Below are 22,048 nucleotides of genomic sequence, written 5' to 3' on the forward strand. Positions count from 1 at the left end.
ACCCACATCCACTGGGACACCAGGGAAAGACCAAAGTCAGAATGACAGTCTGAAACGGACGCCTGACATAATCCTGTTTGTGTGCAGAAGGGAAGTGGACCAGGTCTAATCTGTCAGACTTCCAGACACATCTCTGAACTGAGCCAGTATTCCCCCCTGCAGGCTCTCCAGCACAACAACAGCCTGCTCTGCCTTCAACGGCAGAAAAAATATGGAAAATGTTCACATGAACAGAAACACAATTTTAGAAAGCCTAAATGAATTGCCTTTTGATAGGAAACTGCTCAATCAGTATCATGGTGGTTTAATTGATTAAAGTAAAAAAAAAACTCAAGCTTTTCAAACATCCTGAGAGATTAAAAACAACAAACAAAGTAATCTCATTGAATTTAGTGTAATTTAGCTAAATGTCTGTTTTTTTCCGAATTGTGTTCAGAAAACGGAGACATTAACTTTACGTCTAGTGGCTGTTCAATACGATCTCAGAGTCATCAGAGGACGTACGGTACCACAGCTGCCATCTAAGACTAAATGTGATGTTAGAAATATAATATATATCTATATTTTAATGTAGCTTCATGATGATACTCATTGGTTAGGTCTTTGTTTGGAGCAAAAGGTTGAGTCTGTGTTTTGACTCCATTGATTTGCTGGATGGTGGTGCTGGACTGCAGTCATCCTGATTTTCAAGTCTGAGTCCAACATCAGGGAGGAAACTGGAACCAACCAAAGCTACTGACAAAGCTGAGATAAACTGTCTTTTGATCATCGGGACAGAGAAAGAGAACTGAGTGAGGAAGAGATAGGAAGCCAGATTTCAAGGTGTTTTTTTTTTTTTTTTTTTTGCTGAAACTCAAGGAAAATGGCAAAAACTCTCCATGGAATGACTAATCCAAACAGAATAACCCAGTTCTACTGACCCACTGGTATGATGCAGAAGATGCTCCATGGGTGAAAAAAAACAATGAAGACAAAATTATCTGTTTCACTTGAAAAAAAAAAAAAATCCTCTAATTCTTTATTATACAACTGATGTGTTTGCTTAGTAAAAAGTAGTCTATTTAAGTGTACTACAAGTATACTTAGTCTATACTAAAAGCAAGGGGGTATACTTGGAGTTGACTTTTTAAATTATAATTTAATTTTAAATTAAATTAGGTTTAGGTTTAAATTATAAACCTAAATCTTCCAGTTTAGTATGAAGAAGCATTCAGTTAGTATACTTTCTACACTACACGTACAGTATATTTGCTATACTTCTACCCTTGTATACTTAATAAAACAAACTTTTTGTGTACTACTTTTTGCTAAAGGTACTGCAGCCAGTTTACTGATATGAATTAAAATTCCCACCATTACACAATAAACTCTCACCTTCATTATGAACTTAAAGAATTCTAATAAAAACAGTGTCTGATCTTGGATCTGGCAACACATTAAATTACTTTGAAAGGCTTCAAGCCTGTAATTTCTCTACATCTGCTTTTCATGTTGTACAAAACAAGATTTTTATTTTGTCATCAGCATTTAAGATAATGATTAATCAGCTTCATGTGGGGATTTAGGAGATAAAAACAGAGCATTATATAACTATGACTCATTAGTTAGCTCATCACTGTGGCATCTGCCCATCTGGGATCATCGTACGGACATGAGTCTATTGTGCGTGTCTGTGTTCTGTTTGTGTTGTTCTATATGAGACCTTTCTTTGTTTGGACTTGCAAGTTTTCATAAACCACAAAATGGTTCAAAAACACAGAACTGCTTGATTTATTTTCAGTTTAGGTGAAAAAAAATGTCCATCAAGCTTTGGTTAAGGTGCATCTAAACTGATCCTTTTAAAGTTATCTTTCTGGATTATATTGATCAGCAACTATCTGGAAGTCTTTATAATCAGAAGTGTAAACAGATGTGTGTGCTTGCTTTTTAATTTTTTGTTTATTTTATATTTTCCTATGTATTATTTTGATTTTTTTGTACCAACTTTCTTTAGGAGGTGGAAGGTTAGGAGTACCCCAAATGAAGGAAAACTATTTGCTATCTAAAACATGACAGAACAGAAAAATACAGGACCGGGAAAGTGACATGACAGCATCCTGAAAAAATGAGGGAGAACCAGAGGAGTGACCCAACAGGAGACAAATGAAAACAAAAAAACAATCACAGGGTGAAGCTTAACGGACATTTTTTCTTCTGCTTAGGATTCACAAAGATATGACTAAAGAAATACAAAGAAAATACATTTTGAGCTTAAAGTTATCAATGAATGTCCTCCATCATCAGAAAAATGCCACAAGAATGTGTTAAGAAAACCAAAAAAACATTTTTATTCGGGTCTTTAAGTGGAGATTTGACTGAGCTAATGTATAATGCAGTTTTAAAAAACTCCTGTTCACGAATAGTTTGTAAAATCACATCTTACAGTCAATGGAAAGTAATTGTAAGGACAAGAGGAGTTTTTTTAAGGAAAAGGTCTGTTGAGCAACTTGTTCTTGCCTAATTTCTTGTGCCAAATCTGGAACTATGTGGATTTGGGATTGTACAATGATGTCCACTGGTCAAATTTTCTCTCAGTTTTCAAATAAATCTAATGGAAAAACAGATTCAATGCCCCCTTTGCAAAATTTTAAAGGGACAAAACTTTCTACATGCACTACAAGAACCCCTACTTTATCCAATATGTGTTGTCTGAGTTGATAGAGAATGATAAATCATGGATTTTTCCAACATAAGGGCGATTCTCGACTGCAGAGAGCAGTTTAAATGTGCAATCCTATGTCGAACCCCTGACAGACTTTGGGATCTGAGCATGTTGGAAAGGGACAATACCCTGGAACAACAGATGCTAGCAGTCCAGCACGTCTGTGAAGGATTCCCAGTCATGAGTGGAAGCTGCAGCATGATTACAGGCAGAGTTGCTGCTGTGCTGTCGTCTCTAATTACACAAACAGCCAATGACACACAACGCTGCCCTGCAGCACGAACAACAGCAACCCATGCACACAGACGTGGAAAAAAGGTAATTTTCCAGCTGAACAAATTCATGTTTAGTGAGATTCCAACTGTCTTTTAGTCATAAAAAGGCAGCCAGATATCCTAAATGAACAGAAAATGATTCTTCAAGAGTTTTATATGTCTACAAATAAAAATTATTTGAATAATTGATTGCACAATTTCAAAAAATTGGAAGAAACTTCAAAAAGACAGGAAGCTGTGTGATCAAATTATCAAGGACTTGGACAATTGTTTGCTGGTTCAATTCTAAAATGGAAGCAGAGGAACAAGATTGAGTTCAAATGGTTGAAAAGCAAATTTGATTCCGTTTGATCTCGTACCTGTATGAGACCACAAAGGAAGGTGACTTGCTCAGGCACGTACACTTTGTCCGCTCCAACGGTATTTGTTGCTAGGCAACTCCCCATGAGCTGTCACAGAGTTCGTTGTGATGGCCGAGACGGCAAAAGTACCTGACAGACACCAACACAGACATGTAGATGCACACACTAAAGCAGAATTTCATGCTTATATATGTGCAGCTGGAGCGTTGGATCAGGATATTCAGAGGATATCCTGAGCAAAACAAATTTTAGGAATTTTTGTGAATTGCTCATTTTCCGACGTCTTTAAAGGCACTGAGCTGTGAAAATAAAAAATGCAAAGAAATAAGAAAAGCAAATTTGCAGACTAATAAACCTCGCCATTTCCAGTCATCATTCAGGAAGAAAGCATGTCATAAGAAAGATAGCACCAAACACAGAAACTATCATTTTGGTCTGCATTTTTTATGTAGACATTCAGATTCATATGCAATGATTTTGCTGACAGAAAAGATGTTAAATTTGTAAAAATAAATGTTATGGAAATTACCCTGAAAAATAATTTGTCTTTTTCTGTCTAGTGTTCTGCTGCTTCATGTGTTACTCACCAGAATCAAATGCTATGAGTCAAAGTTGTTAAATTCATGACTGGATTCTGAATACAGTTGAAAAAAAAAAGGTTAGCATAAAACAAGAGGCTGCAAAAAGTGCCAAAACAGCTTCCGGAGTGACGTCTCTTCATGCTGGCAGCGCCAAAAGCTGCAGTTCTTTTAAGTTTTAATTGATTGACCAATCAGAGCAGAATTGAGGAAAGACAATCCCCATTGTTAAATCAAAAGCTGTGTGTCTGAGTTACATTTGGATCATAATATCTTCAGCCAGCAGTCGTTCTAAACAAAGAACAAAAATTAAAGTTAAGTCACACTGGGATTTAAAAAAAAAAAATTTATGTTCCTTTTTTTCATATCCTAAGCAAAGTTATCAGAATCAAAAATACATGACTTGGCGATGAATTAAATGTGTTCTTTTAGGGGAACTGTCATTCTTTTTTGTGCAAGACAGAAGCAAATACTTGATGTACTTTTTTTATTTTCCTTTAACAATAAACTAAATATTACATTATTGAGTCACAGAAATATTCTTAATATAACTGTTGCTTGTCGCCATGAGGCCCAATCTTTGACCTGCACTTCAAGTAATAGTACACGCTGGCGTTAACACATCCACTGTAAACAAAAAGATCAATTAAGTAACTATATAACTAATTAATTCCAATTTTGTTTTTTGGCTTTTCATTCATTTTTTTGGCCAACCGAATTATTTACCTAAATGGCTAAAGTTTGGAGATTGTTTTTTATTCAATGGACATATATTCCCATCACGTATTCAAACTAGATAACTTTTTTTTATTTCAATTCTAAAATAATCCAACAAAATACTATTAAGTAAGTGGCAGAAAGTTAGACTCTTGCTATCTCTGTGAGTGACTTATCTGTGCTGGTGATTCCAGGAGGAAGTGAATTATATAATTATATAGCCTCTATTATCAGATCTACAAGTGTGTTTTGTCAGATGGAGGGGGGGGGGGGTGACAGGACAGGAAACAGCTTTAGCAGGTGACTTTTCATCTTAGAACCTGTAGCCTCGCTCCTATTAAAATACTAAAGAAAGGAAAAAAGCTACCCATGAACAAGACTGTTGTCCATTAGAAATCTGTCAAAGGTAAAGGGGCGGAGCTAGAGCTTTTTATATGGGGGTGGTGGGAAGGGGTAAGAAGGTCATTACGAATGAAAGGATTAAAAATATGTATTTCTAACAGTTTTATTATTGTTGTTTTTTTATTTTATTTAAAAATGTTGCTTTTGTTCTTTTTGCAATGTTTAAAGAAGCTTGTATTGATGATTTCTTAATCTTTGTCAATTATCATACTATTATACACTTAAAAATTGGAGGGGGGGGCAAGTGTGGGCCCCCCATGTAGCTCCACCCCTGCAAAGATAGCTGCAGCGCATTAAAGTTTAGTTTTTCTTTTAGTCGTGCACCGGATGCTTGTTGTACGCCTCTCCCTGACTTTTATTTATGTGCACATTGAGTCACACACCAAAAAAGAAAACAGGTAGATCAGAAATCAAGATAGCCCTTAAAAATGGCAGGTGTGGCAGGTGAACATATGGCGAACAAGCAGCCACACAAACATTCATGTATGGGGCATGGAGGGTGGAAAACAGCCTTGAACTCTGCCCATTTCCTCCAGTTTATGACCCCATTCTCCCTCACCAGCCAATACAACACCTACGAATTCCTCTCTGATCCCAGCCTAGCTTTAATAATGCAAAGATAAGACAAACAAGGGGTTTATCTCAATCAAATCAATTGTATTTCTACAGACAGAGCAGTCCAGAAACACATCAAACACTGCAAACATTTTAATTTTTGCAAATATTCAAAACCTCGTTTTTAGATATTACCAGGTTTTAAATCGTAAGTTCTCATTTCTCAAAATTAGCACAGTCAAGAATTATTTTTGTCTTATAAAGAGCTAGAATCTAAAAATAAGGAAATTATTATTAAAATGGGTCAACATATTTTTGCTCCGTACTCTTGACAATAAAAAAAACTTGATTTAAGTATAAAAAAGCTCAAATTGTTTGATTTAGAAAATGCTAATATGACATCTTAATGCATTTCATAAACAGAATAACATTAAGATCCTCAAATAAACCTCTCAGACAATTTTTTTTCCACTTGTCCTGTCCAACAGCTGGGCAAACAGATGAGAACTGAAGGCCTCTTGAGTGAGACATATTTTACTTTAACAACAGGGGTTATGAATGTTCTGACAAACCAGAGGTATGTCTGAATAAACCCCTTTTGTAATCTAGGCCAATCTTTATTCATTTTAATCATATTTGAAAATTTATGTGTTGGACCGGACAGTTTTTAACATTGAACACAGTTGTTTATAAGACCATGACATGGAAATTTATTAAGATGGCCAATCTAGTACTAAGGTTATCTTCTGATTTTGTTCACATTTTGTTCTAAAATTAGTCATATCATTACACTAGTTTTTTGTAAATATACCGTAATAAAACTGTACTATTACTCCTTTCTTTAGGCTGCCAGTGTTTGTAGTGAAAACACATAATTATACGTTTTAGGAGAAGTTACAATATTGGAAAAAAACTCATAGACACTCTCACTCTGTCATGCCAAAGGACACCTTCTTCACTTTGTGCACCACTATTACTTTACCAGCAAAAAAAGACAAAAAGGTTTTTAAACATTACGTGTTTCTTGAACCATAAATGTTTTAGTAGTGCATCTTCTTCAGAAGCAGAAAGAGGTTTTTGACGTGTTCGGCTCGGTAGCGAGGGGACTGGTGCAGTGGCAGCTCAAAGAAGGAGAAGGTGAAGCTTCTAGAAAAGCTAAGGTTGGTGATGGGACGCAGTGGAGGGAGACGGGTCGGGCGGGGAGCCCAACGCTGCGGCAGGACCCGCCTCCTCGTCTGAAGCCCTCTGTGGTCCGCCTGTCCTATACGGGAAAATAAAACCGCAGTAGAAAATGAGGACAGGGGCGTTAGAATCATCTCCTTTTAAGACTTTTTCCACTGACAACTTCAACACATTTGAGCTACAGTCCAGGTGTCATGTCATACAACCAGAATGCAGCAACAATCTGGTTAAAATGTCCAGATTATGCCACTCATTGATTTAGAATTTAAAACGACCCTTGTTTCAAGATAAAACGTCTTACTTTCTGTCTTGCAAGAAAAATAATCTGCTCCAGAAAGTTTATAATCTTAGTTTGAGAAAACAACTTTTAATAATAATAACAATAATGCTGGATTATATTTATCTGCGCTTTTCTAGGCGCACAAAGCGCTTTTAGTGACTAGAAATCTTTCCTTAAAATAAGAATACTTGGTTAGACCATTTTTCTTACCCCGTTGGCAGTTTTTTTTGTGCCCATTTGAGGAAAACTGCCAGTGGAGAAATATTTTTAACTTACTTCTGAGACGCCAATTTTTGCAGTGTAAGGTTAGCCAACTGGGTAGTGCAAACTTTAAACAGCTTGACTTAATCAGCTATTATTCCAAAATCCTTCAAAACTACTGTTGTTGAACCCTTTCTAACAAACAAACAACCTGCACTGCAAAAACTGAATCTTAAGAAACTAAAAGGACCATTGTTTCAAGAAAAAAAAAGTTCTATCTTCTGTCTTGCAAAAAAACAATCTCATCTCATCTCTCAGGTTTTTCAATACCAAAATAATTTTAACTTGAGAAAACATGTCTTATGACTACAGTTTTTTCACAAAAAAAAGAATTCTTGGTATGAGCCATTTTTTCTAACCACGTCGTCAGATTTATTTGTTTATATTTTTGCTTAAGCAAAGAAAATCTGCCAATAAGGGTAGGAATTTTGGACTTATGTTTAAGAGATCTTTTTTTGCAGTTTAGATTCCGTATTGTTTGACAACAATATTTTGTCTCTCGTTTTGGAAAAACAGGTGAAACAGCAGTTTTAATCCACCTGGACAATATTTAAAATAAAACACAAATAGCCTCCAAGACCGATTTTACACTGCAACATACGAAAAAAAAAGAAAAGAAACTCGGCCAATGCATTAAGAAAAATGGTTTTCCCAGGTATTTTTATTTTAAGAAAAGAATTCTAGTCATTAAGACGTGTTTTCCTAAACTAATGTTTTTTTCAACATATACAACTATTTTTATTGAAACAATGGTCTCTAACTTTCTTATGATTCCTTTGTTGCAGCGTAGTCAGACTCTTGACAAAACCGCAGAACTGAAAGGCTTTGCTAAACGACAACGCTGGCAGAACTGAGTAAACAGTCTGGAATAGTTGGCGGGATAATCAGGTAGAGTCCACGGTTGGGTCAAAGCTCATCTTCAAGGCATGGGTTATATTGTTTCCATTCATGGTCACAAATCTGATAGAGTATGCATGTCCTGCTGAGTACCTCATCTAAAGAAGCTACATCACTGTTTAACCTGGAGAATTGTTTATCAGAGCATTTTGTCTGAAGAGATTTTAATGGTCATCCAGTCTGACCACCTAAAGCACCTCAGTGTTTGTTCACACGTCCACACCTCCAGAAGAGTCACGATGAAGTTGCAGAAACCGGAAAACTGTAATGTTTTACTCTGCCTGAACTCTGCTGCCAGACTTGTTTTTTTTTCTTTTCTTTTTTTGGTGGCCCTAAAACTACGCCGTACCGTTATTTCACATTTCTCTTTTTTTTTCTGAAATACTTTAAAGATCACTATAGAGACTGTCAGGTGGTGTAGGACCCAAAACTGCAGGAGACCAGACTGGGTGACTGAAACCTAGACATACAGACAGAGAAGATGACCTTAAATAGACTGAGGGTATTAACTGAAATGAAGACAGCTGGGAATCATGACAAACCTGAAACTAGTGTGACTGAGGGACAAGTCAAAACACAACACTACCAAAAAACCATAACTGACAAAAACCGAACCAAAGTTCACATTCCTCACAGAGACAACTCTGATAGTGATTTTAAGGATTATGAAACTCTGTGGAGACTATTTGTAGATTACCATTATCATCATAAAACAAATGTAATATGTTTTGATTGTTTACGGAATGGGATTCAACGGGAAATGTCCAAACTTTTTTTTTGCCTTAGGCTGTAGTGTTTTTTTTTCAAAATATTGTAGCGGCTGCTCTGTCGCGTAGGTCAGGATGGAGCAAAACTCAATTATTCTGACTAGCGTGTCTCACACACTGCACGACCCTGTGTAGCTGCAGGTTCAGGAGGCTCAAAGTCCAAAGTCCTCAGCAGAACCATTTAATAGGCCTTTCCAGCATTATTAACAGAACAGAATAATATTGCAAAGGTCTTCCCTGGAAATAACCAAATCACTCAGGGTTTAACAACACAAACAGAAATAACCCTGACAACCAAAATGCACTCCTAGCATGGGCAACATCACTACACTACTTTGATCATTTCTTTTCTTTAAAATGTTTTAAACCCTTTTTAGTTTAGGGCAAGGGTTTTACATAGTGTGAGGACACTTTATCAGGGACTACAGACTCTGATTATAGACATTTAGGATATTTAACCAGGTTTTAAGTTGTTTTAACTGGTTATTGCTTTACACCAAGATTTTCTAAAAATCAGCAAAGTCGAGGGTTTTATCTCGATAGAGTGAGGTGGAAAAGGATGATTCGCTGTGGCGACCCCTGATGGGAAAAGCCGAAAGAGAAAGAAGAAGAAGGAGCTAAATATTTTTGCCCCATACACTTAACAATATAAAAACTAAAAAAAATAAAGTAAAAAGCTGTCATTTTTGGTTCACTTTTAATTTTGCTATTTTAAAGTTCAATAAATGTTAATTAGTTAGACATTCATTGTCATTATTTTTTTTTATCACATTGTAGATTTATGTTCTAAGACTAAGTGCTAGTTTAAAATTTTGTGAAGATTTATAAAAATGGGCTACCTTGTACTAAGATCGTACTGTCGTTTTGTTCACATTTTCTCCCAAAATGAGTCATTTCCACTAATTACATGTGCTTTTATCACTGTGATCAAAATGAACTATAGTTAGTTACATAAAAACTAAAAAATACAACCAAGTTGCTTATACTGGCAAAAGATACCTATTTGTCTATATAACAATGTATTTGAAGTAATTCTGTCTACCAGTTAGCTTTTTTTTGGTTAATTTTTAATGGTTTGAAATCATTAATTTTGAAATCTTATTATTTCTTTTTAAGTAAAAATGATTTGCTGCATGGACAGATAATTTAACACTTTCCACTCATTTTCTTCTTTAGTGCTCTTTTTCTAGTTTTAGACTAACTCTTTTTGCAGTAAGTGACTGAAGACAGAAAGAAAAAGTCTAGGACGCAAATGTCAAAAGGCCCTGATATTTGTTGGATTTTTACTAAATTTACTAAATTTTACTAAATCAATTTACTATTATTTCAATTAAAAAATTGTACAAAAGTAGCATTTTTTGTCTCTCTAATGTTCTGCTTTCTCATTTGGTTTTTGAGTGTAGTACCTGAGCTGCTCAGAGGAAGCTCCAGCGGTGGGGATGGAGTTTCAGAGTAAAAGCTTGAGCTTTCTTCATCCTGCTCTGGTTTCCTACGATGAGCAGTTGGTGACGTTGGCTGGGGAGCAAGAGAGGGTGGATGTGGTGGAGGAGGTTTTGGAGGAAGGACTGGTGGAATCAAAGTAAAAGAGGACTCAGAAAGAGCCAGGCCTCCCCACGGCGTCATCGTGGCGTCCGAGACGAGGATGGAAGATGGAGCTGGGTGAGGGTGAGAAGAAGAGGAGGAGGGCAACTGCTGCCGGTTTAGTCTTCTGCGGTTGGCTGGATGGGGGCGCTGGGGGGTCTGAGATGAAAAGGCCGTCTTTGCTGTATTATTTTTAAGAGGAAAGGTAAATAAAACTAATAAATTCGTAGACTGCCATCAAACAGATTTTACAAAATAATAATGAACCATCATCCTTCTGACTGTCAGCCATGCAAATTTGTCCTCTGTAGAGGACATTTCTAAACTTAAATATCTCCACACCAGTGCAGATTTAACTCCTTTTGGTGTCTATTGAGGACATTTGGGGCTTTTCTGTGATAACAAATATGAAGGGGTGGAGCTCTGGGAATTATAGTTCTTGTCTCATAAAATAAAAAAACTGATTGGACAATTTTTTTTATCATCTGGTAGTCAGGAAAATACAACTAGCCATAACCTTATCTAAGATAGATTAATTATAAAATCCATATGTTTTGAAACAATAAAAACAACTACACTATACTTAACTCAAATTCAGAAGTGCCCAAAAAATCCAAAAATAAGAAAACCACCAAATATCTTTACAGATTTAAATGATTTTTAAATACCCTTGAGTATTTATTGGGATAAGTAAAATGTTTAAACCCCCCAAAAAAGATGGAGATAACAATGTTTACAATGATGTATATAATGAACAACCTTCTTTTAAAACATGTATTAAAATGAAATATATTCAATTTTTTTTTTTTTTTTAAATCTAGTTCAAACCTGTCAATGTCTTCTAAACAGGTAAAATATCTTTTGGTTCAAAAAAGCTAAAATCTTGATTTACAGAAACTCAAAGTGTCCATATTATGTTAAATATTTTTTATGTTTACTGTTTTAATTACCTTAATTTAAAAAAGTATTAACCCCTTGATGCCTACATTTATTTCCAGCTAAGAAGAAAAAAATCGCTAAAGTTTTTGCTTTGCTTAGATGTTAACTGAAGGCAAGTTTGAACCAGATGTGGTTTGATGCATATTTGTATCAATAGGCGTAAAGGGGTAAGGCTGACATTTCATATCCAGAAGGCAGATTACCTTTTTTTTTGCTTTGAGATGAAGTGATGAAGGGCAGCCGCTCACCAGGCATCCTTCAGTCTGAGGGCTGGAGCACAGATATCACTTGATCTAGGTTAGCTGGACTATAACTGTTCTCATGTAGCAGGTCAAAAGCTCATTAGTACTTCTGGTTTTTTTTGTTGCCTTTTTCTAAGATATTTGTGATTCCCCTCAGTTATTTTTCTTTTTTGAAAGCTAAATATTCTTGTAACCTTGGGATGGGACACATTAACACTAATGTGTGTACATTATTTCTCTTTTTAAGAGATAAACACTTTATTTTGTCTTTAATGTTATAGTACGTTTTGATATTTTGCTATAAATAATAAAAATAATAACTTAAAACCAAATTCAGTTGGATTTCAAGAGCAGAATCTTTCCATTTCTTTCTTTTAGTCAAGCATGATTTAAAATGAGCTAACACAGAACAATTGACATATGGGTTTTGTTGTGAAACTGACCTAAGACCTACTCCCTCTATAGTTAATTCCTCAAAATCAAACATTTTGAGAATATAAAAGATAAAAAAAAAGAAAAAGTGCATTTTTTTCAATCACAACTTTTAGAAAAACAAATGTTTCAATTTAATCATTGTACCTGTGCAGCAGCTGCTTCCTCTGACGGTGTCCTTCCTCACTACATTTACCCTTTTTTCCTTTAAGCTCAATTACTTACACTTGACATCCCCACCTCCTTATTTCCAGTCTTTAGTTTCCTATTTAAGGATCTGAGGAGCTCTTTTCCACTTTGTTTTCACATTCATCCTTCTGAGACTCTTTCTCCTTCTCTTCTTTCATGCGAGTGGCCGATGGTGACAAATAGTAATATGAGATGATACTGAAGTATTCAACTATTAATGAACCCTCTCAGTCAGCCCCTTCATGGGCACAGGCACACTTAAAAGCATAAACAGTCAACTTTGATGCTTAAAGATATATCTATAAATAACAATGATCAGCAGATTTTATATAAAATTACATTGTAGCCACTCAAATTTCTAATAGGTAAGAAAGTTTTTTTTTTTTAACTTGTCCTGTCAACAGCTAAGCAAACAGATGAGAGCTGAAAGCCTTTTGTGTTGGACATATTTTACTTTTACAACAAGGGTTGTGAATCTTATGATACACCAGGTGTATATTCAAATAAACCCCTTTTGTAATTTCAGCTAAACTAAACATTCATGTTAATTATTTTTGTAAATATTTTTTGTTGGACCGGACGGACTTCTGGATATGAAATGAAAAGAAAAGGAGGAAAGAAGGAAAGAAGAGAGAGGGATGACGGATAACGGGGGGGGGGGGGGGGGGTGTAGAGGGGTGATTATAGTAGCGAGGGTAAGATCATGATGCGTCAGAAAGCAACAAGTTGCTGGAGCTTTATAATCATAACTGACAGGTTAAGATGCATGAAACGCACACTCGCTCAAACCTTACAAACACACCTGTTGGCTCCAAAGGTGTTCACACACAAACAAGTCTACATGGACATACTACCACTATCATTCATACACGCTAAGTCATCCAAAACATGTGAAACATTTCATTCAGTCACACAAACTGTTTGTGCAAAGGTGAGATAGCACCTGTGCTCGAGTGAGTGTTTGTGTTCTTCTGGGGTGGATGATGGAATGTAAAAAAGAGGGAGAGAACCCAGTCGCCCCCCACCAAGGCCACCGCCGCAGCAGGAGCGGTAGCCGGGACCCCCCAACGCCCGTACAGTCCAGCAGATGGAGAAAGACCGCCTGCCGGGCAACCACACCCACCCGGCCAGGACCAGAACCCACAGGGACAGGGATATGGACGACCCCTGGCTCAGATGTGATATGATCCCCAGCTCCTGGTCTTGCCAGAGAGCTCAGGGATCCCTCTCCCCGTGTGGAGAGAGGACCGCCGGGCCCAGGTAGCCAGCACCCCAGGGACAGGGCCCCCGTGACAGAGGGCCCTGATTCCCTCCGCCAGAGATGGGGCGGGGGACAGAAAATTAGAAGTCCCTCTTCCTTGTGTGATGTTTGTGTGTTAGTGAGCGTGCTTTTTATTTTTCAGAAACAGAACACGAGCGCTTTTTTGTGTACATGAGAAGGAATCAAGTGGAACAGTGAGGTTACAGGGATCAGAGCTGAAGAAGGTGGAGGACTTTAAGTTTTTATAGTCCAGAACAAGTTGCATGTGTGAGAAGGTTGGGTAAAGGAAGGTTTCAGCTGTGATAAAGGAATGTCAGCAAGAATGAAAGGAAAGGTGTAGAAGACTGTGGTGTGAGCAGCCATGCTGTGGTTTTAGAGGCAGAGCTGAAGATGGTGAGGATCTCTTTGAGAGTGAAGAGGATGGAAAGGATCCAAAAAAATGCATGAGAGTAACAGCTTACGGTAGATGTTATGGAGATAAATGCAGGGAAGCAGATTGAGATGGACCGTGATGATGAAGGTAAAGGGATGCTGAGGTTACCAGAGGAGGTTCATGGATGTAGATGAGGAGGACACGAGGGAGGTTGGTGTGAGTGAGGAGGATGCAGAGGAAAAGAAGTGGGGGATTCGCTGTGGCGGCCTTCCAAAGGCAAAGAAGAGCAAAGTCATGAAAGTTTACAGATTGAGACACTTTATTCAAATTAATTTTTATAAAAAACATATAGTCCAATTATGTTGGCTGTTTTTGAAGAGTCACTTTGATGCTGCGGTTACTCTTATCCCGGTTCTCTCTCCATCCATCCATCGCTAAACTTCTCACCTGCAGGAGCTGAAGTCCTTGCCCGCAGACCAGCACCCATCCCTCTTTGATGATCCCTGTTTGGCTCTCAGGGGAAACCTTCAAGCACCGTTTAGTGTTTGTTCCATTAACCGTTTCACCTGAGCTGTCAGTCAGAGTTTTTAATCTTGAGTGATGTGTCGAGGGCTCTTCCTTGTCAACAGCATTCTTGCAAACTGGGTTGATTGTCTCCTTCACTGCTACAGCAGGTTGTCCAAGTTCCTGTTCGCCAGCTGCTTCCTCACCGTCGCTAATCCACCCACCCTCAGTTCTCTCCGTCTTTGTCTCCGGCTGCATCTGGCCCTCTTCTTTTCTACTAAGTGCATTTACAAGCTCAGACTCGGATCCCGTCGCACTAATTGCATCTTCTTTCTCCCCCTCCCACACTGCCATGGCTGCAGCATCTGCAACGTGGGAGCACAGCGCCCCACTGTGGCTGATACCGACATCGCTGACCTTCCAAAGGCAAACCCTCTGATCTGAGGAAGTGGAAACCAGCAGGCCTGTCCTCAAAAGCTTCAGGGAGGTCAGAGGAGCGGCGTGAGCCAGTGGGATCCGGCGTTGAGTCAGGAGATGAAGCTGAAGCTGGTTGTGGTCTATTTGGAGTTCTTCTACTGAGCTTTGGCAATGAGAAATCTCAGAAAACACTCTGCTGCCCCCAGCCTTCCCATTTCCTGGGAACTGCACCCTAATTGTGGACACTGTCAGCTGTCCATCATCCCCTCCACTAGCAACAGTTACCTGGCAACTGCCTCCTTCTTTTCCCAGTTTCTCCACCCAAACAACCAATGAGTTGACGCCACTCTGGTGGGCGGGAATATCGAGGCAGGGAGCTGGTGGATTTGTAGCACCACTTGAAATATCAGTTGATAGAACTCCAGTTAAATGCCAAACAGCAATTTTCCCATCTGTGGCGGCACTGAACAGCAGTTTGTACCTGTGAGAGAAGATTGGCGTGACAAAGAGAAACTCTGTACGCATTTGTTATCAACTGTCATACAGACTTCAAACATCAGTACTTTGATATAAACAATACATTCAACAATTTACCATTAGAATTAATGCAATGTTTTCTTCTTAAGTCATTGAAAAAATAAAAAAGCTCAAGTTTTGAACGATGTAAAACCAGATATTGTTACAAAAGATTTATAAACACTTTATTCATTAGAATTGTTGATGATGAAAAACTGTTATTTTCAGCTACCAGTAGGAAAAAAGCAAACAAAAAAGGTTCATCCTTTGTCAAATGTTTCTAATAAAAAAACTGTTAACTTATATCTAATCAATATTTTATTCAAACATTTTAATCCACTAAACAAGGGAAAACATCTGGTTTGACGATTTGTTTCAGTATTTTATTCCCAAAATAGTTTTTTTTTATTTGTATTTTCAAACTATTTTCAAACTCAAAACTTTACAACTCATAAAAAAATAAAATACAAAACAGAGACAAAACTCACAAACGGTTGAATAAACATCATCATCAACAACATCAACAACTTCATCGTGAATTCTTCATTGTCTTTTTTGATTCATAACAGCTAAAAGAGTTTTATTGCCATGATATTTTGTGTTCACACCTGAAGCCCAAACACAAGAATCCCACAGAGGACTAAAAGAACCAGCACTAATTTTAATCTCTTCACTTTACATTTCATTCATTCTGTGGAAGAAAAAAAAAACCTTCCTAGGTATTGGAGTCATTTAATAATGAATCAATAATTTTCACAACTCACTACCACTTAATAACTAACTTTGCTATGTAAATGGAAACAGTAGCTTTTTCTATAATAATTACCCATTGAGTCATAGAATTAATTATAAAAAACAAAAACAAAATACAAGGTTGTATAAAATTGTAAAAGCTTCCACTCACCTGTCATTTTTGACAGCTTCCAGGCTGCAGGTGGCGACACTGAGCACACAGCGCTGGTGATGACACGTCTCCCACAGCAGCTCAATATGATTCTTTGACTCAGTTACTGAAAACAATCTGCAAAAGCACACAAGAGTAAATCTCAAATATATTTTAACTTTTTAAATTGCAATATACGTTTCCAGTCCTGCACTATTCTGTGCCTCCAAACTCAACTTTATGTAAATCTAAACATTCTCATCAATTTCTCCTGATGGAAAAACACAGACACCTTAAGAAAGGACAAATACATTTGACTACTAAAAAGAAAACAAAAGGAAACCAACCTGACGGCTCCGTCGCTGCAGGCCAGAGCCAGGAGGACGCGGTCGCAGCTTTCCTCCACCACTGCTATGGAAACGTACCTGAAACGACAAACACGAGCTGGAAGACCTGATCAAAAAAAAAAAACACAACTAAGGACTAAAAGGAGAAAGAAAACAAAATCTTCAAGTAAAACAGTGACACTGATGGAATTGTTTCATACTAAAGGATTCATTCAGTTGAATCCCTGATTACGGTGGCCCTGACGTGCAAATGACTCAACGCAAAAACATATTAAAGATTAAAAAGCAAAACAGAAAATAATAATAAAAAAAACAACAACTTTTTACAAATCTAAACAAAATTCAAAAAAACAAAACATAAAAAAAAAATCTGTTTACGCACTCTCCCATTAGCTTACCCCCCTCAACCCAACATTAGCAGTGCAACAAAAATGACGAGCAATCTTGGAGCCAGATGCCGGCTCAGACGAGGGAAACGACGACAAACATGAATCTAGTCATCTGGATGCATCAGAATGGAGCAGAGAGCTTGAGGCTCTCCCAGCGTATTTTTTACATCACAAAAAAGTTATTTTTCAAATGGCAGTTTATTAATCTGCTCCTGATTCATAATGATTTTAATAAATATTTTTCTTCATATAGGTCCTCCATCCTCAACAAAATGCCACAACAACATGCTAAACGCACCAAAAACAGGATTTTAAAGCAAAGAACTGTTCATACAGCTGCCGCTCTCTTCTTAATGACATGTTACGCGTCAGTTTAAATGATCTTAGTTTCATTCCAGTGAAGAAAATTGTTCCTCTAATTAGCCTTAAAAATGAGTTTCTTTAAAGCAGGGAGATGATGCAGAATCTTAAAGTCAACATCAGCCTCAGGCCTTTTTACATAAACATACATTTGATGAACACTTGCCTTGTTTCTGGGTCCATTTTCACCGTCTTCCACCGATTTCTCCTTCTTTCCCACTGTTCATCCAGCCTGTGTCCTCCCACCTGGATCACCTGGCAGGAAGGAGTCAGCGTCTGCCTGTTCCAGCCAATCGACAGCCGGTAACTCTGTATTTGAGCGCGACCGCCGGCCGACACCAGCAGCGTGGAGAGGGGCTGGCTTTCGCTCTCGCAGTGCGGACGTCTGACTGCTGTCACTGCGCGGACGCCAGAGATGTGGTCTGTGATGACCGAGAGGACTCTGACGGCGCCGGACGGAGGATGCAACGCCAGGACAGCTAAGCTAGTGTCCTCTCCTCCCGTCACAATGATTTCCCAAAAGCTTTCTTTTCTTTCATGGTCTCCTCCCTCATTTCCGGTGTTATTTGTTGCACACTTTGTTTGCGTGACATGTCCAACCCCCACTATCCTCCCCACCCTGCACACACACCAAATTCCTTTCCCATGGACCCCTTCCCTTAAATCCCTCGGTCCTGTCCGCCCCGCTTTTGCCCCCAGCAGCTTTCCAGGGGGCTGTGAGGTGAGGACTGCCCCCTGTTTGATGAAGACCAGAGCTCCATATCCGGGCCACATACCCGTGTGTGACAGCCACAGCGCCCAAGAGCGATGGCCCCCACCGCAAGGCACCGTGAACAGCCTCTCCCGCCGCAAAGGATCCCAAACCACAAAGTGAGCAGCGTGGAAGCCTGCGATAACAAATCTGGCTTCTTTCCCTACATTTTGTTTTTCATGCAACACCTCTTCAAAAACAGACTTATCTTCTGTCAAACTCGCCTCCTTTGGATTCTCCTCTTCATTCTGTTCTTCCTCCTCTAAACAATCTGCAGATTCAAGAATTAAAACTCTCTCCAGCCACTCCATACCCTTGCAGGCCCGCTGGACTCGGAGCACGTCCAGCACGAGCCTTTCTTCCTTTTCTGCAGCTTTTTCTCGACTCTCTTCAGGTTTTTCCTCAGATGCTTGATGCACTCGGAAAATCCTCACACAGCCATCTTTGCCGGTGCTGTAGAACAATCCTTGGTACTCACAAACTGAAGTGACACCGTGCTTTCCATGCACCCCAAACCGACTGCTGACTGGCTGCAGAGGTGGATCGAGCATCTCTTTGCTTTCCTCCTCCTCTCTGCTCTGCCCACCAACGCTTGATTCCCGTTCAGTCGGGAAACCTCCATTGAATCGCGTAGTTTCTTGATACAAAAGTAAAGATCCTCTTCTGTCTCCGCACACCCAGAGAACCTTCTCCAAAGTGGCGTGGAAGCGAACAGCAGCTGTGAGCCAGCGTTTGGCACATTGAGGAAGGAGGAATGGTGGAAGACGCCATGCGCTTAGAACGACGGAGCAGCTTTCGCTTGTTTTTATCTCTACACACCACCGGTAAACCAGTCCGTCTGCGCCTGAGGCAAGCAAGTACACCCGGTCCTTTTCCTTCTGAAAATGAAGACTTTGGATCTTCCCTGATCCGCCGTGAAGACGAACACCAGACCGAGGATGAGAAGTAGGAAAGACCTCCAAAGACCCGCTGATGTTTCCCACAGCGCATAAACTAACCGCAGCAGTTGAGTCTTGAGTCATGCAGACGGTAACAGTTTCCATCACACAGTAGGATTGAAACTCAGCGGTTCCTTGCCATATAGTTTCCCATGTTCCATCAATATAAAGACAAACTGATCCTCTATCAGTGCAAACCACAAACTGGCTCCAGCTGGGATTCTCACCCCCACCTACCCTGCAAACTATCTTGGGAAGTCCAAGCTGCGGGAACTTTAGGTCCGTCAGCTCTGTTGTTGCTTCCGCGCTCTCCTCCTGACCGCTCTCCACTTTCCACAACCTCACCCCTCCATCTGCCCCTCCTGTAGCTACCCATCTCCTGTTATCCATCATCTCCTGACTGACTGCCAATGCCCGAACACCCCCTGCCCGGTGTCCCTTCAGTGTGCGCATCACCTTACCGCCTTCTTTCCAGTCCCACACCAAACAGGCCCCGTCCTCCCCGGCACTGAACACTCTCCCTGGTGAGAGGCGCACCAAAAACACCCGGGCCTGGTGACCATACAGGACTCTTAAACAGGTTGGGTTCACGTCTCCACACTTCCCTCCAGGGCCACCTAGAGCCCCGACCCCCCACAGGCGAACGCTGCGGTCATCTGAGGCAGAAGCTAGAAACCCCTCCTCCTGAAGGTAAGCGACACTGAAGATGACACCAGTGTGGCCCAACAGACGCCGCTCAACCGGAGCTTTGTCTCCTGAATCCCAATGTTCATCCTTTTTCTCTGTTTTCCAGATGATCAGCTGGTTGAAAACAGTTCCTCCAACTAAAACGGAGTCAGCCCAGGACTCGTGGACCAAAAGAAGGGCAGAATACAACAAACAACCTTCCAGACAGAAGCGCTGAACCAGTGCATGTCCTGCAGCGACGTCCACTAGGAGAGCACCGTTGTGAGCTACAGCCACACAGAGCAGCGATGGATTGTTCCCAGAAAGCCAGCGGGCATCCAGAACCCAGTCCTGTAACTCTAAATGGGGACCCAGGATCTCAAAGTGCATATTCTCCACATTCTGAATGTCCACGTGAAGCCGTACCACCCTCAAAGCTTTGCCTCCAAATACTGCAAAGTCATGGAATGAGGGCTCTGGTGTGGAGGCTAGTCCTGCGAATTAACAAAGCAGAGATAGATGGGTTACTTGTACATATAAATACATCTAAATCTCCAAAAATGAAAGCTATGAATCAGGGCAGCACGATATGCGGAAAATTACGGAAAGCGATATTGGTGATCAATATTGCGATGATGATTTAACTTGAGGTACAAGAACAAATAGCAAAACAACCAAAGTGAAATTGTTGTTGCAGTTTTTTTTAAAAATTATCCTTAAAATGATCACATAGGAGGCAAACATTAAAACATAAAAGGGCTCCATCCGATCAGTCAACAATATCGAGGGGTCCATCTGATTGGTCAAATAAATAAATGGATTTGTTTGATTTTGTTAAATACTTCAAGCTGCCATAAAATTGTTTTAGATCATTTATGGTAACTATTTATTGCAGTTTTTGCCGCCTTTTGCGATATGCACATTGCACAGCTTGATATCGCGATAACGATAGATTTGGGATTTATTGTGCAGGCCTAGTCAGAAAGTTGTTTGTGAATGAATAAATTCCAGAAGTCTAAATGAAGAAACACAATATTTGCACTTTCTCTGCTTTAATACCTTGTTCCGAAGCAGAGCTGTGAGCTGAAAGCAAAGACTGATTTCTGGGGCGTATCCCATGGATCCGCTGGTGCTGGAGGACATTCAGTGAGGTGAAGGCTTTCAGACTTTGGTGAAGACTGTATGCTGACAGGACTGGACCCTCACCTGTTATAAAGGAAAGTGCAAAGTCATTCAAAGTCGTTCATAATGTTTTAAAGGACATTAAAAAAAAGTCGTTTTTTTTTTTTTTTTTTACAACTGGCGCCACGGCAGGCTGTCTGTCATCACAGCTCTGTGTTAGGCTACTTGTTTTTGTTTTTTGCTTTTGTTATTCTCTCAATACATGCCTGATGCTCATTTGTGGACTGCTTGTCACCATTTTCTGGGTCTGGGGCGGTCTACTCTGCAGGTGCATCATTTACCATTTGCCATTTGTCACTTGGCAACAACAAAACGCCGCCAGAGAGGTGACGGGGTATCACACGACAGGCTGGGTCCTTCAGAGTTTGGAGGAGTTTGTTATGATGGCAGTGTAGCTGCTGCTGCTGCTGCTGCTGGGGGAGTGGATGCACAGATCCACCTCAATGTACCTTTCTGGACACTGAGTATTATTATTTATTGACAAAATAATTGAAAAAAAAACAAAAAAAAACAATTCAGCACCACATCTTTGACATCTAGAAAATAAAAATAAAAATGACAAAGCAGAATGAACTTTGGGGTGAATAAGTTCTTTTCACATCGCATTTATTATATCAGCATTAAGTATAAAAAGAACGAAGTGATAAACTTTGTTCATTGCTGCTTACCTGTTAAAAGAAACTTGTCTTGAAAGAACTCCAGGCTTGTGATTGGAGCTACGAGAGCCAAAGTTTCCATCTTTTTATTTCATGTAAACCATTTTAAACAGAAAATATATTTGAGGAATAAATAGATTTATAAACTAAAGGAAAATTAAAACTCCAATGAGCGTTCACGGTGAGGCTAGCAAACAAGCTAACATAGTGAGCTCTTCTCGAGCTATTTAGTGTTGCAACGGCAACAAAAATCCGATTTTCTGCTCGTAGGACAATAGTAATTCAATATTACTTCATACTTTTAATATCCAAATATGTTGAGAAGCTTCTCATAAAATATACACTGAAAACTACTTGATAAAACCAAAGAGTAGTTTCGTTGTCATGCGTTCAGGCTCATGTTGTCTGTTCTGACCAATCACGCTTGAGTAACGCACCAACTGAA

At 39.3% G+C, this 22,048-nt stretch overlaps 2 protein-coding genes across 6 annotated transcripts in view; both read right to left on the reverse strand.

The window, feature by feature from the left end:
* The window catches only part of slc26a6.2 (solute carrier family 26 member 6, tandem duplicate 2), a 36,255-nt gene extending 32,901 nt beyond the window's left edge, over positions 1-3,354 (reverse strand). The window contains exon 1 of the mRNA XM_078949565.1: positions 3,336-3,354. The gene's annotated coding sequence lies outside the window, so the exon portion shown is untranslated. The remainder of the gene's footprint in view (positions 1-3,335) is intronic.
* Positions 3,355-6,483: 3,129 nt separating this feature from the next.
* On the reverse strand, positions 6,484-22,025 carry LOC101169360 (tRNA (34-2'-O)-methyltransferase regulator WDR6). Of its 5 annotated transcripts, none has more exons than XM_078949561.1 (8): positions 21,616-22,025; positions 20,825-20,971; positions 17,577-20,259; positions 16,662-16,739; positions 16,336-16,452; positions 14,442-15,396; positions 10,384-10,492; positions 6,484-6,851 (listed from the first exon to the last, which is right to left on the reverse strand). In XM_078949561.1, exons 1-8 carry the CDS (start codon positions 21,683-21,685, stop codon positions 6,631-6,633), a joined length of 4,380 nt encoding a protein of 1,459 aa, XP_078805687.1. In that variant the 5' UTR covers positions 21,686-22,025; the 3' UTR covers positions 6,484-6,630. The 5 variants fall into 5 exon arrangements, 4 of the variants coding, with proteins under 4 accessions (XP_078805687.1, XP_078805689.1, XP_078805688.1 ...); XR_908976.4 differs by lacking the exons at positions 6,484-6,851; positions 10,384-10,492 and adding exons at positions 10,590-10,740; positions 11,701-11,767; XM_078949563.1 differs by lacking the exons at positions 6,484-6,851; positions 10,384-10,492 and adding an exon at positions 10,499-10,632.
* Between the last annotated feature and the right edge of the window lie 23 nt (positions 22,026-22,048).

The sequence above is a fragment of the Oryzias latipes genome, chromosome 7, assembly GCF_053564925.1.
Source record: "Oryzias latipes strain Hd-rR chromosome 7, Olatipes_Hd-rR_3.1".
Taxonomy (NCBI): domain Eukaryota; kingdom Metazoa; phylum Chordata; class Actinopteri; order Beloniformes; family Adrianichthyidae; genus Oryzias; species Oryzias latipes.